Source organism: Heloderma suspectum, chromosome 7 (genome assembly GCF_057233095.1).
Source record: "Heloderma suspectum isolate Gila_16-S chromosome 7, 16-S_ref, whole genome shotgun sequence".
Lineage (NCBI taxonomy): Eukaryota > Metazoa > Chordata > Lepidosauria > Squamata > Helodermatidae > Heloderma > Heloderma suspectum.
Genome location: NC_139464.1, coordinates 87925452 through 87943300, shown reverse-complemented (window position 1 = coordinate 87943300; position 17849 = coordinate 87925452). Strand labels below are relative to the sequence as shown.

The 17849-nt window shown below is 38.9% G+C and overlaps 1 protein-coding gene across 1 annotated transcript in view; it reads right to left on the bottom strand.

The window, feature by feature from the left end:
• PTPRZ1 (protein tyrosine phosphatase receptor type Z1) overlaps positions 1–17849 on the bottom strand; it is a 187639-nt gene that overhangs the window by 39201 nt on the left and 130589 nt on the right. The window contains exons 11-12 of the mRNA XM_084810855.1: positions 9541–9581; positions 5184–8691 (exon numbers count right to left, since the gene is read on the bottom strand). Coding sequence (XP_084666981.1) covers positions 5184–8691; positions 9541–9581 — 3549 coding nt within the window. The remainder of the gene's footprint in view (positions 1–5183; positions 8692–9540; positions 9582–17849) is intronic.

Sequence of the window (17849 nt, the reverse complement as noted above, 5' to 3'; positions counted from 1 at the left end):
AATAGAGCAGGGAAATACAGATGCAGAATCCATACATGAAGCTGTTCCCTTAACTGAAGTCAGTGGGAAAGCAGTTATGGATGTGGTCTCAGTCAGCACTTTGGAAGCCCTATGCCTCCATTGAAGCCCTCTGCCTCCAATAGACAATTGTATTACTGTAATTGAATATACAGTGTAAAGATATACAGAAGTAAAGAGTGTTGTGGCCATACTCTACAGTTTCTACTTCAGTAATCCCTCAATTGGATGTAAAAGTCCCTATCTAAAACAGAAGTCATGGGACTAAAGGAATAAGTCCTGGTGAAAAACAATGAATATAGACAAATTCTAAGTCATTAAAACATTTGAAGTTTCGGTTAATGATTTCAGGAGGATGTGGCCTGTTTGTACTTAGTGGCCTGGTTCACACAATCAAAATAAGCCTCTGTGGCATTGGATAAAGCCCATTCTGACTGCTTTGTGTAAGGAGGTGCTGCTCCATTCACTTCAGCATCATGAAAAGCTCCATGTCCACAATGGATGTGTGCATGTAGAACCCTCCAAACACAGAGGCGAACAGGATAGCCGCTGCTTATGTAAAAGTACACAAATGCATCAGAGTTCTAAGAATGTTAGATCTTGGCAACTAACAGCAAAACTGACATATTTTTATTTGACAAATAGCTCTGTTTTAAGAAATCACCATTTTCAAAGCTATTATACAAAATTTAGTATTTTTGAATGCAGCAACATGACATGTAAAAGGATATCAATGTTATAACTGACTCAAATTTCTGTATTAAAAAAATGTTCCTGATTATCAGAGACCACATATTTAATATTTAAGCAGCTGATTACATATCCAGTTGACATGTAGCTGATTACAGTTCAAAATCTAGGTGCCATTTTTAATGATATATTTAATTCTAGGTATTAGACTTCATGATCGAAGTAAGATTTGGTTGCCTCAAGCCACTGTATTATTGTCGGCATGAGCCACACACAGCTGTTCCTCTCAGAAAGCCTTCCCCATTGACTTCAGTGGAGGAGGCAGCTCAAAATGCACAAAAGGATAGGCATTGTGAGGTCTCTCCTCCACTGAGGAGACCTCGGCCCAAACACTAGCATACATAAAGAGCACTTCATAGCGAACAGGCAACAGACACCATTTAAGGATTCCATTTTACTTCATGAGATCCATGCATGCACAGATGTATACATCATTCCACTGGTATGTTGTGGCTTTTATAATGGAGATGACAAAAAACCTATACAATTCTTCACTCTGCAAGGGGTGACTGAGAATAGAAATAGCTTCACCCACTTAATTTCTTTGTGTCAGGCTTTTTTCAAAGACAGGCTATTAATCACAGCAACTGGGAGCATGGTATTTGGCTAGCGTGCCATGTATAAACGTACTTGGAACAATACTGTTCCTTGTTTAGAGTCAAGCAATCTCTATGCAAGGTGACTGAGAGAGATTTATAAGCACCAAATAATTCTGAGCCTTGCTTTATTGTAAACTGAAGAAGAAAACTCGGCACAAGTCTGGGTGTACCTCAGATATCTTTTGTCTGTAACCATAGTTAAATCTGTAGTTAACTTTTGAACCCATTAGTCCAGAACCAGAAATATACATGAAGTGTTGGGTTCTCTCTTGCATTTGAAGAGCACTCCAGAAGCATTTATACCACTTGAGGCTTACTCAAGCCTCCTACCTTCTGTACTCTGCTTTAAACCTGATCCTCTCCTCACTACCTTATAGGCATGCAAAAAATGTCTTAATAAAGAGACTGAATGCCTGCAAGGGGTATGATGGGGGTGGGGACACCCAGCAAGATGCTTTTGCGTTAAAGCAGAAATATAAATGACAATTGATGCAAAAAGGTTGTGTGCACATTTTGGCCTTAATACATCAGTTGGGAAGCCAATACCTTCACAAGCTTTCCAAAATATAAATTTCTTTTAAGAATTACCAAAAACAATGCACATGAACTTCTTATTCTTCTTAGTTACATATATCCAGTGAATGACAAGAAAAAGTAGTTTAGGACTGGTTTTAGGTCGTCAGGGTATATATCAACACAATAAACTATTTATTTTCCGTTCTTATCAAGGAAGGACTTTTAACTTCTGTATATAAATGTTCAATGTTTACTGCTGTCATTTAAAAAAACTAGATTTAATATGAATCTCTGGCTGATTAGCAAAAAGCACTAGTTTTTAATTGCTTTTATAATAAAAGCAAATTAAGGTACATGTCAAAAGGAAGTAATTCTAAGGAAAGTGCTCTAATGAGAATGTGAGATAGAAGTTCAATTGCTAACAAGAGTTATTTTCCAAGCAAGCCCTTTTAAAGGTGATTGCAAATGAAGCACTTTGCTATTAATAACAGCAAACCAGAAATGAGTTATGTTATTCAAATAATTAAGTGATTTAACATTTAAAAGAGAACATTTAAAACACATAGCCTTATTTTTCTACGCTCTACAATCAGGACACAAAGTCCTTATATTGAAAGCAGATCAGTATGACACACTGATATGCCTTTCCCTTGTTCATTCATATAGTGAATTTTTTATTTGATTATCTTTAAGCTGTATAGCACATAGATAAAATGGCCTCAGGGAAGCAAAGAATTAAGCACAGCAGTAATAGCAGGAAATAAAGTGTATTCCTTAAATCCTTAGGTCCTATATCTATCCCCAATGCATCTATATAAGACAAAACCCACAGGACTCTGCATACTTTCCAGATACCAATTCTTTCCTGAATGTGAAAGATAAATATATCTAGCTGGGTAATACTGCCCTCTACAGGCAATGTAAACATGTTTTTAAAATAACATCAGTGATGTTTATATTAGATTTAACATATTTAATTTTGAACATGCACAATTATACTTGTTATATTATCAACTGGTGTCACAGTTTCCAATGCAATTTGTGGTTTAATCAGCAAATGTCCATTTTAAATTAGGGCATATCTATAACTATAGACTTATTCTATCAGCAGCTATTTCTATCTAGCTGCATCAGAGGGAGAGAAAAAGCAGCAAAGTCCACTCTACAAGCACGGCTGGGACCAACTGTCAATTTGGCTCCTCCCCTCCCAGATCTGTCTCCTCAGTGGCTATTCCAGCTAGTCACTATAACATCAACTTTGTAACTTCAAGAATTGGTACCTGAATTTGCTTGCTTTCCTCTTCCCTTCCTATCCCTTTTCCCTTTTGTATTATGACTTACAGATTGTGAGTCTTGCTTTTTAATCTCTAATCATCATCACCATAACGTTGTTTAATAATTATTTCCTTTCCCACGAGGACCTTGGAAACTATAGCTCTATATAGGGATAGGACTTAGCAAGACCTTTTTACACATTACAATTCCTAGGATTCCTCTGAGGGAAGACATGGCAGTTAAACTGGTATACAGCAGATAAGTATGTAGTTCAAGATAGGCCCCTAGATTTCCTTACAAAAGCCCCATTTCAAGTGTCTTTCCACTTTTTTAGTTAGAATCTGGCAGCACAAATAAAACTTTTGATTTGAGTAGGACAGATCAATACAGTAAGATGAGTAGATGGTGGAACTTGGAAAATTTGTTAGATTTTGCATGTTTTTCACATCTACAGAAGGAAATTTATTATTATAGTAGCTGTATTAAATCTATTAAAATGAGTATTTCTCTAGCTGAGATTACCAAGTATTTTTCTTCATATCACCTTACTTGATATCACCTTATCACCTTACTTGAAGAATATGCAACAAAACATAACTAAAAATCACAATAGGACATAATTAAATCATGCCTTCAGGCCATACATAACTTCTAAATCTTCCAGTAAGTGGAAATGTTCTTTGGTATTAAACTAACCCCCCCCCCCCTATAATTAATGCTTATCTATACCGTTAGGTATAGATAGGGCTTAGCTGTCATTGGTCCAACTGCAGTAAATTGAAAAATTCAATCCAACACATGTATTGGGAAGAAAATCCCACTGAGTTCAATGGAACTTACTCCTAGCGATGGATGAATCTGTACATTTTGGGTTTCTCTCAGTTTCTCATTTTTCCAGTGTTAACTTTTGTTTGGCCCAAATGCTGAGAATATTTCCAATCTTAAATTCAGTTTGCCCCAAAGTTTGAATTTTTTTAAAAATGTGCATTAACATTTGTATGCATTTTTGTGCAAATATTTCCTAATACATGTGTTTTGTATGCAGTTTGATCTAATATACACATTTTTTGCAGGGAATTGTCCTATTATAATATATCTTTGAATGTTATTTTCACTAATATATATATTTTATCTGCTTTTTTTTTCTTGGAGAGTGCCATTGCAATTTTCAGAGAAGTGTGAATTTTGGTTCAGTTTGCATATTGATTACAAAGTGGAAAACTGGGTAAGTTCACATTAAAAGTGTGAACTTTTCGCAGGTAAGTGTGTGTAGGATTGCAGCCTAACTACAGTTAACTGTCAGTACCTTTAGAAAAGAGAGTTCCGAATCATGAAAGATAAACTATTCAGGTGTTATGCCTAAATAGGGTACACTAACACACATAAAATGGTGGGACTGCACACCTCAACCCTCCCCAATGCCTTTGTGTTTGGTGGCCCCACACTCTTAAGTTCCTGACTTCCCTGTGTTGAGTAGGGATGCCTGCAGGGGGCTTCTTCTCATGTTCACTTGTATGAAGCTGCAATGCAATCAGGAACTCTGTTTTAGCAGGATTTCTATCATGCAAAGGGTTCTATTTGCATTCAAACAAACATGAGAAGAAGCCCTCTGCAGACCCCCTTAGTCAACCTGGGAAAATTGGAGACTTAGAGAGCAGGCTGGCATGCACAAGGATGTTGGAACATGACCCTGTGCCTCTTATGCATGTTAGTGTGCCCTATTTAAGCGTAACATCTGGATAGGGCTTAATTTATGGTATAACCATATCCTTAAACTTGGACATAGTATTTTATTGTCTCATAACTGAGAGCAAATCTAAATTTTAATACAGTTGGCTGATTTGAATATGTTGTTGCATATATAAGAGACTTACTTCAGGGCCCCTCCATTTCCCTCTTATTGAAATACATGTGTTAATTCCTAGAATTCATATATATATGTTTATGCTGAGATTTTCCATTCACAGCCAATGGCAGAAGAATGGTACAACTATGCAAGTTATGCAACAGATGGCCATAACTAACCTGTCTCAGAAACGTTGAATACTGATGGGTCACCACTAGGTATTGATGCTACTGATGACTGTTGTGATCCAGAAGTTAATTCTGAATCACCTGCTCCAGCTACTCCCTCAGAGTCACGGTCATTAACGTCAGAAAAACTGAAATCTGTTGAAGTCTCATTATCATTAATACTATCTGGGGTACCTTGACCAGAACCACTCTCTTCATCACTTGTAAAAACTGCCCACGATTTAGATTCTGGTGCCTTTGGACCACTAACAGTCTGAATGTGGTTCTCCAATATGGCTGGATCACTGTATTTCTTAGTCTTTGTGTTCGAAGCCACTGCTGGGACTGACGTGTATTTCAGTTGATCCATCTCATGGGTTATCGTATGGTCTGATAAAGCAGTTATGGTTTTCTTCTCTTCTTTTTCTTCAGAAGTTTGAAAATGTGAACGTATAATTAGGTTATGCTGATTGTTCACACTGTTTACCTGTGTATCTGGCTCATCTACCTCCTCCTGAGTTTCTCTATGAGTAATGCATGTATGACAACCATTTACAGGCAAGCCATTATCATACTCATCATAATCGTCATCATTAACAGAGGACCACAAATCAGTATCAGAACTGCCTGTGGTGGATAACTCAGTGGTTACTTTATCAGGAACTAATAAAGTTTTACTGCTTTCAGTGCTGGGATAATTGTCTGTAACAGAAATATGAGAATCTGGTATATTTGTAAAGGCAGGCTGAATAGAATCAGAAATTATTTCAGGCACAGGAACTGTAATATCAACAATATTAGTACTGGAGGAAAAAGTGAGAAACTCATCCTTTTGAGAAACACTTTCAAGACTATGGCTGTTGGCAGATGCAGCTGTATTTGGTAACATATCAGTTGGCAAGATAGGGATAGTCACTGCGTTCCCTGCTTTGAGGGCAAAGGCGCTTTTATTTTCTAAACTGGTTGACTGATCATTACTGTACAGTGAAGGAGCAACTTGGTGTATGTCTTCATTGTTAAGCAACCTGGGTGAAATGTATTCATCATTTATATATGCAACAGTTAAACCTTCTGGTGAATCTGTGGGATTACTGGCGGTGTGTGATGTATTTACAGCAGATGGTGCTGATGTAGAATGCAACACTGTTTTATTCGCAGCAGAATCTAGTGCCATTTGGTGCAATATTTGGTCAAACATAGAACTACCATTATCAGCCCTTGTGCTTTTTTCAATCAATACTGGCTCACTAGGCACAATTACAGATGTTCTAAGCAGTGTACCATCATCAGAAGATTGAAAGGATGTTTGCAGCAATGCATTATTATTTAAGGTAGCTGAAGCCTCATTAAAAAACTGCTGGGTGGGAGGAGACAATATTTCACTAGAAGCAGGGGTAGAGAAAGCTTGCTGTGAGATTGCACTAAGTACAGGCTTAAGCAAAGTGTCATCAAAGGCTGGAGTTGTAACATGCAAAGGCTGAATAGGAACATGATTTTCTGCAAATTTACTAACACCATAACCAAACACTTTAGTAACAGATACTGGAAGGATTCCCTTTGCACTAGAAACAGTAATGAGGATTTCTTGTAAAGTTGTATCCTGCTTAGTAATCTCATCATTAGAAACTGTTGTTGGAAGTTCAGTCATTGCACTTTCAGCAGGAGAAGCCATTTCACTGAAAGAAGAAGGAATTTGCAGTTCTTTGTCATATCCATATATTACACCATTTTTGTGAGGCATCTCAACATCACCACTAAGCCCAGGTGTGCTGCATATCAATTCACCTGAAGAATCATGTGAAGAAGCTTTAAGCATTGATACAATATCTGTATCAGGCAAAAGGGACTCACTACCAGAATATGCTTCAGACAAATCCATTTCACTATAAAGAGAGTATGTAGGCTGCAGCAAAGTATCAGCTTGCGAGATTGCAGAAGAAGGCTTATGAATCAGCACATTGCTATAGCTGCTAAATAACGGACCCTGATGAAATGTGCCAACAGACTCATGCAGAAATTCTGAAGTATAACAGGAAGCAGCAACAGCTTGAAGAGAGCCTGCATTACTAGATAAAGCAAGTTCAGACATTGTAGACAGTGCATGCATATTTAAATCACTGCTGGATGATTCAACTTGAGACAAGTGAGTTCTATTATGACCAAATATCAATGTCTCTGAAGCAGCATGGACCATTTGATGTGATGTCACATCAGAAAACTGAGCAAGGCTTGATTGCATTAATATGCCACCCTCCGCCAATGTCAAAGAAGCATGCAGGGGCACCTCATCACTCTCAACAGCTGGAGTAGCTTGTGGAAATGTTTGAGAAACCATATACATATGGTGAAACATTTTACTACTGGAGGAAGCAGAGGAAAATGGAAGCAAAGTTACGTCATCATAGGAAGACAGGGTGGATTCAAATGACACATCAACACTGGGAAATACAGGTGTAGCATGCAAGGTCACATCACTACTTGATGTAGCAGGGAAAGTGTTGAGCATCTGAGCGTCAGACAATAAAGGGGTGACTAGAGGAAACACTTCACTACTGTACGAAGGCTGAAGTGGTATCTCACCATTAAACACTGGTTGAGTTGTCTGAGACAGTACCTCACTGGAAGCAGAAGCAGAGCCGCGTTCTTCAGAATTTGAAGAGACAGAGTAAGACGACAACTCAGTAGGGGAGAAAGCAAAGGTAGAAGAATGTGGTAATTCTATATCCTCAACAGAAGTATCTTGTAACACCATGGGGCCATTGGGATAAGGTACTGTTGTAGGATCTGGGGAACTAATGTGAAAAAACTGCGTACTATCCAACGGAACAGCAGTAATATCTGTGCCATTATGATACCACAAATTTCCATTGACTGCAGATATTTTTTCTGCAGAATCTTCAGCTCTTGGACGTGCTATATCTTCTGGGAGAATTTTAATATTGTCTTGAGAGAGATTGTCATGCATGCTTATATCTGGGCTTCCTGAACTAAAGATGTTTTCCTGGGATGTCTCCACAGTAACTAACCACGTAGCAGAGGTGGTAGAAATGGAAACCCAAGAGTCAGCAGTGACTAAATCGGGTTTAAAAGCAGACACCTCTATATCATCTTCATTACTATCAGCAGCAGATGCTCTTGTTGTCTCATTGTCAGAAAAAGTATGTGCGTATTCTTCCCCATTACCTTTGGTGGAGCTGCTTGTTGGAGAAACAATTGCAGTAGCTGCTTGAGATTCCCTAGAATCATCCTCTTCTTCCTTTGGAACTTCAATGACAGGCTGAGAAGTTGGATGAAAAACTGCTTTGGAATGACCATTTTTTCCATGTGAATCTTCTTCTCTTGCTAAGTATCTGTGTGTTCCTGCTTCATTAGATTTTGTCCCCATTCTCTCCTGACTGTAGCTAGATGTCGTAAACTGGAACTCTTTTTTTCTGATTTGGTTTGTTACGCTATCTGTGCTGGCAATTACTGCAGCTTCTTCATCCACCCCTGCCCTTGCCCGTTCCTTTTCAACTTCCTCCTTTAAAAACACAGAGACATACATAAAACATAGTCAGTGTTTTCTGAGATAATACCTGTATAAAAGAAATGCAGCATCAATGAACTTGGATTGCCATAAATTATGGCAGAAAATGGCAATTAAAATTTAAAATATATTTATTAATTAACTGCAAGTTAGGAATTACTATTAATTTGGAGTCTAACTGGTGGATTATAGGCTCCTTTGCTTAAACATCTTACATATAATCTAACCCAACTGACAGTGAGAGAATATCAATGGTAGTCATTAAAAATATATATACAGACAATTCTAGCTTCTGGCTTATTCAAATGAAAATATCAATTTTCATGGATTTTTCAGAATTCCACAAAAATGATCATCATCATCATACAGTATATCTGTACATCTTCTGCCTCTCTCCCTTGGTAATGGTATTAATGAAAAATGTATGACGTAATATCACTGCACTTAAAGTTTCTTTGCTCCTGGAAATGGCCAAAGTAGAGAAACATGGACAGAAGGAACAGAAACATGGATGGCACTGCTATTTTTGGCAGCAGATATGTAAAACCTGTAACTTTTAGTTCCTGCAAACTGCTTTAACATCATTACATGAATATGAATGCAACTCTGATAGAAAGAGGTTATACTTGATTAAAAGGTCATTTTAAATGCCTCAGTGTAATGACATATTTTTTAGAATGCTGCAGGCCAAGCTGAGCTTGTGAGCTTTTTGCATTTGGAAACTTGAAAAATAATTTAATATTTCAATTTAAAATTCAAAATATTCACATTTAATATTCTGTTAAACTCAAGGGATATATGTTTGGCAGCACAAGACAAGTGAAGTCCACGGTTATACAGTACCTCATAATCTTCAGTTTCAGTCAATTCAGGAAATTCAATTTCTATAAAAAAAAACATGCTGTATATAAACTAATGTTTTAATCTCACAGAAATATCATTTTATAAGAGATAAATTCCATGCCTGCTTAATAAATATAATTTATTGATATAATTTTTAAAAATAAAGAAACCATTGTCACTGGGTTACAAGTATTTTTACAGGTTGTGATGGATTTAATAAATAATGCTCCTATGTCCTGGTTTCAGGCACGGTTAGTTGAGATGCTAGTTTTGAGGATTTGGAAAAGCATCTGGAAGGAAAGTAAGGAACTATATAGTGATGGTATAATGCTGATTGATAGACCAGAAGGAACTCATTTATCTGCAAGACTCCTTTATGGCCAACATTGTCTATTGTTTTTGAATCTGTTCCATATAATAGGGGATGGATGTGTGGGTAGAGGCTGAAAAAGCAATTTGTGGTTTAGTGTTAGAGCTGCTTTGATTAAGGGCCAAATTATATGTGACATTGGATATCCATGATCAGACCTCCAGATACCATTTTTTGTTTTGCTTATAAGGATCTACCAGGGGCTGCAGTGCTGAAAGAAGGGGGATTTAACCCTTTCCTCATGCAGTTTCCTTGATTTAGCCCTCGCAATCATTAACTGTAAAAATGAAAAAAAGGCAAGTACAGTATGGATACCTGGCTGCTGTTTCCTCCCCACTCCCCCAATATGTGCATCTTAAGAGAGCCAGTGTGGCATAGTGGTTAGAGTGGGGGGCCTGGGTTTAAGTGCTCACCCAGCCATGAAAATCACTGTGGTTGACTTCAGGCTCTCAGCCTAACCTACCTCACAGGGTTGTTGTGAGGATAAAAACGGACAAGGGAAGGATCCTGTACATTGTCATGGGCTCCTTGAAGGAAAAGGCAGGATAGAAATGTAACAAATAAATATGTCTGGGGAATGGCTGTACCTAGATTTTGGATGTTCCTGCTTAGGCAAGCTCATTTCACACCTCTGATGGCCATTCATCATACTATAAAGATCTTCCTTTTCTGGCAGTCAGTTGACCTGCCACCATGGGCATTGTTAGAGAAGGGCCTACCTGGGCATGGGCCCCAGATCTTTTTTTGAGATGTGCTCCGGATCCTCTGAGCTGTCCTAATTGCCATTTTTTTTTAACATTTTCCCATTGACTTGCATTGGAAAACAGAAACGGACATAACTTTTTTAGTTTGTATGATAAATACATGAAATTCGGTGAACTGGTAGCTCCATGGAGCTGATTGAACCTGCCCAATTTCAGGCAGTTAGGTTCAGTGGTTTTTGTGCTAGTCACAGGTAAAAACTGCAATTTTCAAGAAAATCTGTCAAGGCAAAGAGCTATATATTTTTTATGCTTCCACATAAGTTCATGGAATTTGGGGACCTGGCAGCCCCTATGAAGCTGACTGAAACTGTGAAATTTCAGACAGTTAGGTCAGTGGCTTTTGTGCTAGTCATGCATAAAGTTTCCTTTTCTCAAAGACTAAAACAAAAAGTAAAAAACTGTCAAGTAGAGGAGAGTTGCAAAAAACAAGACATCTGTCTTTATGAAGAGTTGCTGGAGGATGGTAGGATGAGGAGGGATGGTTGCATGGCAGGGAACAGAATTGGTAGGGGGAGAACGTAAGTGCTCAGTAGTGAAAGAAAAACATATAATTAGAGGCACTCTCTATTTAAGAACGTAAGAAGAACTGTGCTGTATCAGACCAAGGTCCATCGAGTCCAGCCTTCTGTTCACACAGTGGCCAACCAGATGCCCATGGGAAACCCACAAGCAGGACATGAGTGCAATAGCACCTTCCCACCCATGTTCCCCTTTTGCTAACATGTTCCCCTGCTGCTAACATCTTTACTGTTCTTTTTATTTATATATGTAAATAAATCCTAGTCATTCTAATGCCTAGGTATCTTGCCTGGGGGACATCTCTAATGACCTGTGCATTTTCATACAAACTCATCCAAAAACTATTGGGGAAGGTGTGAGTGGAAGGGAAAGCAAATCCCTCCCTCCCCCAAATTGGAGAACTCCCCTTTCACATGAACTGCTGCACCTATCCTTCTGGAACTTTGCTGTTTCTTACTTAGGGACAACTCTAGGCTGGCTGTAATTTTCAGAACAATGGTCCACAAAGAAAATAGGGAGATAAGTATGTCCTCTTTTGGAGACCTCAAAACGTCAAGGCCACCCTTGCATCAAAACCCTTGTGGCTAGCATTCTGAAGTTTGGCAGACATGATCTCCTCTGATGGGGAAATGAATCCTGAAATATTTATCCAATTCTTCCAAGTAATAAAAATGTTATTGGCAGTTCTCTTTAAAAGAAAATAAAAATATAAAACTTGTACCTATTGTTCTGACATTGGGCAGGTGTAATCCCTTTCTAGGGGGCTACTATGCCTGAAATTATCATCCAGTTCTGACCAGTGCTTAGACTCTTATATAATATAATATAATATAATATAATATAATATATATATATATAAATATAAATAAAAAGGTGTGCTTAGACTTGGATATTATATATATATATATATATTAAAGGTGTGCTTAGACTCGGATATATATCCGAGTTTAAGCACACCTTTAATGTATATATACTGTACGTATGTATGTGTGTGGTGTGTGCATGTGGTGTGCTTGTGTGTATACAGATTACATACATACATAAGTGTGCAGTGACATCCCACCCCACTTCAACTCAGACTCCAATTCAGCGGTTTGGAAAACAACCCACTTCTGCTCAGGCCAATTTATAGTCGGACTACTTCAGCTCAGCACCAAACCTGAGTCAAGGTTTGGAAAAATGAGTCTTTATGCTTCCTGTTAAGCGCAAGTTTGTGTTATGGGCTTGTGCTCTGGATCTCTTAAGAACCTAGCAACGCCCCTGCCTGCTGCAATGAGATTACTTTAGCCATTCCCTACAGTGAATGTATCAATGTTTTAAAAAACACAACAAAACAAAACCATTCAGTGCTTTCTGAATTTGTTGTGTTTTTAATTTTGCATTTTGTTGCTTGTTTTTAAATTTTCTTGTCAAATGCCTTAAGTGATTTTTAAAATGGAATGACAGGATATACATATTTTAAATAAATAATATATTAATGGCAAGCAAAGATGTGGGGGAAAAATATTACGCCCTCTGCAGTAGTGCCATTTCTCACCAAAGAAAAGATGCCAGTAGCTCCAGTCAGGGATCTGCCACATCCCATCTCGTTTGGCTGTTTATATAACAAGAAAATACTGCCACATATGTATGTGCTGTCTCTTACATTTGTGGATCACAGACACACAGATTTCTAAAATGTCAGGCTACCAACGTAGCAGTCCTCACGCCGTAAGCCTCACTGAACTTCCACCAAAATAATACTGCATTACGCCTATCCCAGAGTAAGTAGTTTAAGGATTATATCAGCATGGAATTTAAGGACGTGGTGAAAAAGGGCCAAGGTATATGCTACATATTCTATGTCCAGTAATGAAAAGGAAAACTATTGCTTTACAGATAAGTTAGTAACATGTAAAATAGCAATTAAATGTAGAAGCAAAAGCAGATATACAGCATTATGTTTAAAATGTTCTTACCTGTTACTTTCTGATGGTTAGGAGGCTAGAGAGAAAATAATGATATTCCCTGGCTTCTCAATTGTTTGTAATGAAAATTTTAGATATCCATTGAAAATACTGAATACTGCAGGTCCCCAATAGATATTACAATATTTCAGTAGACTTTTCAAACAACCTTTATTTTAATTAAAGAGAAGCATGGTTATCATTACTAAAAAACATAATTTTGGCTTCAAATTCTTTTCGTTTGGAATTTTTCCTTTCAATTTCACTTTATGTTTTTAAAGTGTTTGAATCATTCTTCAGACAGAATAAATCCTTCACCCAGACAGTTAGAATACTACAGATAGATGATTTAAAACAAAACAAGAAATCCAGATGTATGAAATCATACATATTTTCCTACAGGGGGGGAAAATCAACGAGCTTCCATTTATAGTTTAAGAGTAAAAAATTTCAACAACATTTCGGGAAATATTGTGAAGTATTACTAGACTTTATTGCAACCACAGTGAACTAATGGCTTGCTAAATTGTGTAGTTTTCTGTTAGTGATTTTCAAAATATCTATGAAATAGGCGTCATTGGAATTTCCTTTCCCATGTCTGTTGATGCTCTGAACAAAATGCTCTGAACCTTTCTAAGCTTTTTTTTGTCTCCAAAACCTACTGTGTACAGTCTAGTAACAAACCCACAAAGTTCTTACAAGCCACTCAACCTTCTGTCTTCCAATTTGAGAATTATGGCCCTAACTCACATGCTGAGTTAACATATTGTGGTCAGAAAGAAAACAAAGGTCATAAAGCAAGGATATATATTTAATTACTCTGTTAAAGTGGTTTGTAAATTTAATTAAGCCGAAGGTATATAGGATACCTTCAACACGAGCCTCTTGTTGAGGGTGAAAGAGGAGAGTGCAAAAGCTGGTTTGAAACTCAACATTAAAAAAACAAAGGTCATGGCATCTGGCCCCATCACTTCCTGGCATATAGAAGGGGAAGAAATGGAAGCAGTGACAGATTTTACTTTCTTGGGCTCCAAGATCACCGCAGACGGTGACTGTAGCCATGAAATTAAAAGACGCTTGCTCCTTGGGAGGAAAGCTATGGCAAACCTAGACAGCATAGTAAGAAGCAGAGACATCACCGTGCCGACAAAGGTCCGTATAATCAAAGCTATGGTTTTCCCAGTAGTTATGAATGGCTGTGAGAGCTGGACTATAAGGAAGGCTGAGCGCCGAAGAATTGATGCTTTCGAACTGTGGTGCTGGAGAAGACTCTTACGAGTCCCCTGGACTGCAAGGAGGTCCAATCAGTCAATCCTAAAGGAAATCAACCCTGAGTGCTCATTGGAAGGACAGATACTGAAGCTGAAGCTCAAATATTTTGGCCACCTAATGCGAAGAGAAAACTCTCTGGAAAAGACCCTGATGCTGGGAAAGACTGAAGGGAAAAGGAGAAGGGGACGACAGAGGATGAGATGGCTAGATAGCATCACCGATGCAATGAATATGAACTTGAGCACACTCCGGGAGAGAGCGCAGGACAGGAAGGCCTGGTGTGCTCTGGTCCATGGGGTCACGAAGAGTTGGACACGACTGAACGACTGAACAACAAATATAGGATACCTGGCAAGTTGGATAGTTGGGTCCCTTTGGGGGAGGGAAAAAGAAGAAACAGATAGGACATGATACTAGCCTAAATGCTGGGGTTGGCTAGATAGGAATGCTTGGTTGCTAGGTATTATTATAATTAAGGAGGGGGAACCTAAACGTGTCAGTGTTAAACAATTAATAATTAAAAACATTGTGTGTTTGGTGGGTAGGGAAAGCATTCTAGAACACTGGCATATTTATTGTAGGAACTATCCAGAATAAAGTTAACATTCCAGAGTTCTTGTAAGCAGGGGGGTGTTTCCATGACAATGGAAGGAGAGTGAACGGAGGAGTACCAGATTTTTTAAAAAGGAATCAGCTTTGCTGCGCTTTGGTCCATTCAGGGCTCCACAAGCAAGTGCTCCGCACCAGCAGAAATAGCTTCACAGAACTTACTTCCCGGTAGGGAGTGGGGGTTGGAGTGAATGTCATCTGACTGGCAGGGCTGCTCAACCAATAAGAGAGGCTTCCCCCTGCTCCCCCCTTTCTCCTTTCCCCTGAAGCTCCAGATCCACCTGCATTTCAAGAGCAAGCCTCATTGAGCACAATGGGAGTTACTTCCTAGTAGACACACACATGCTTGTGCTGGGAAAGAAGGGGGGGACACAGGGATGGGAAACCAGCTCCCTTTCTAACCTGATGCTGCGCAGGATGTCTATAACGAAGGTGTGAAGTAGTTACTTCCTAAGGCAATAAACAAAACAAGGAGTATTGGAGCCTTGAGATTGCCCTTTACAGCATTTAGGGAATTTGTGCTTTAAACTGTGCCATTTCAATTCAGGAGAATCTCTGTAAATTCTGCTATGGACATTCAGGGGGCAAGCCTCATTGAGCACAATGGGAGTTGCTGCTGAGTAGACACTAAACTGGTTTGTGCAGGGACGGAAAGCACACAGGAAACACCCCTTGACTGAGGTTAGGGTGAAAGGCACATGCCTGGGCAGGGCTAGCACACCTGAGGTCAATGCGGGGGTTGGGGCACACAGCAACTATACTGGGGAAAAAGAAAAACTTTTTCTTAAAAGTTCTTAAAAGAACTTAAGAAAAAGAATCGGCTTTTAAGCAGGCTCAGGAAATCTGGTTTTTCCCTGATAAGTCCGGGGTGGCTGCTAGATGGCCACAACATCATATATCCCTAACAACCTCCAAATGCAGCCTCAGAGTAAATTACTCATGGAGACACACACCCCTCCGACTACATTTTATTTATATATTTAATATGCTGCTTTGGTATGTCAGCTTCTAACATTTTAAAAGCCTCACATGTTTAGCTCTACTAAGACTCTACTAGAAGTTTTCCATGGAACTTGCTTGGCATTTGCTGCCTGTGGAATTCCTTATGATCTACAGCTCTGTAACTAATGGCCAAAGCAGACATTATTTTAAAGTCGTAGGAAGCTGCTATGCCTTTTGTTCTTTTTTACTCTAGTGTAACAGCAGGGCCCTCAATCCAGATCTGTACCTTAGCACGGGGGTGGGGGGTGTAGGGGTTTTTAACCCTTTCACCCACTGTGGTTGCAATCCAGATTGCCCCCCCTCCCCCGCCATGCTTGTAATTGCATTGAACTCTATGGGGTTTATACATACAAGGTTGAACTATTAAGGAAATGATACAATTTCCTCTGCCTGCAAGTCTGTAATCAGCAAAATCAGTCTGCAAGCCTGAACACAATGTTGCTATGGGGACAAGTGTCAGAAGACTATGGGAAATGAATAGGGGTAGTATGAAGTATAAGAAGTTGAGAAGGGAGGATACTATCTGCTTTTTCTTTCTTGCCTGTCTGAGTTTTTAAAAAAGCCTTGCATTGTCCAGAGGGTGTGGTCAGCTGCCAGTTCAAGAGATAAAGGCACGTGAATCTATATGAAAATATGTGGATAAACAGGAGCTACAGATAACAAATGCAATAATGCAGGACTGGCATCAGGGAAATTAAGGAAAGGAATAATCAATAGGAGTCAGTTAACACATAACACAATTTTTATTGGGTTAGATCAAAACCTGGAGCAATTTCAACTATCTTTGAAATCACTATCTGTGATGTAGTGGTTAGAGTGTTGGACTGGGAATCAGGAGATACAGGTTCTAGTCAACTATCTTTCACCACACAAGCACCATTTTGTTCCACATGCCATGAAAACATATGTAAGATGATCATGATATAATATGGTACTTGAGCAGATTGAGTAGAAAAGGAATGGCGAAAGGACTTTGGTTTCCAGAAAGCATATGTCATAGATAGAGAAAGCATGCGTATAGGAGATACGTACAAACAAACACACACGGAAGGAAGGAAGGAAGGAAGGAAGGAAGGAAGGAAGCCAGACACAGTCTTCTTGTTCCATGATGTTGCATTCCTCTGATCTTGCTCTAAGAGTAGAAATAGCAGCTTTAAAAGCTAGTGAGAAGCCAGGCACCTGGAGCCTCTGGCTAAATGTACATACTGTGTGGAGCACTGGCTATAGTAAAGCTTGCCTGGAGACTACAAAATCTGTGGCTGTAGATAGTGCCTATGGCCACTACTCACACTACACTGGCAGCGCAAAAGATGCTGCAGCACTACCCCTTCCTGCATTGAAGATATCATGTACAAAGCTGTGGGGAGAAGCCCACACTGGCTTCTCCCATGCCAGTGTCAAGCCTCTGTTAACAATAGTCCAGGAAGGAGCTGCAACTTGGGCTCTGTGTGTGGTCTAGTGCTTCTCATGCGACTGGGTAGTGTGGGAAACAATTAGGTTGTTAGCTGTTCCCACACTGCCATAGTAATGTAAGAACCAGGCCCATGTGGCCAGAATCTATAATCAGCTTCCCACATGGTTAGAGGTACTATGTAGGATATTTTAAAATGATGACCAAGCAGTAAAATGTCATATTTTTCCAGCCTTGGGTGCATGAAATGTGTGGTAACAGAACCAATATATCCCAAAAGCAGCTTAGTAATTGTAAAAGCATACTCGGTAAATTTTACAGCAAGAAAATCAAAGATATTTAAATGTCACATTTATTTCTGGGATGGAAATAATTTTTTAAAAGGTAAAAACACACCCAAGCTTCCTTGATTAAGT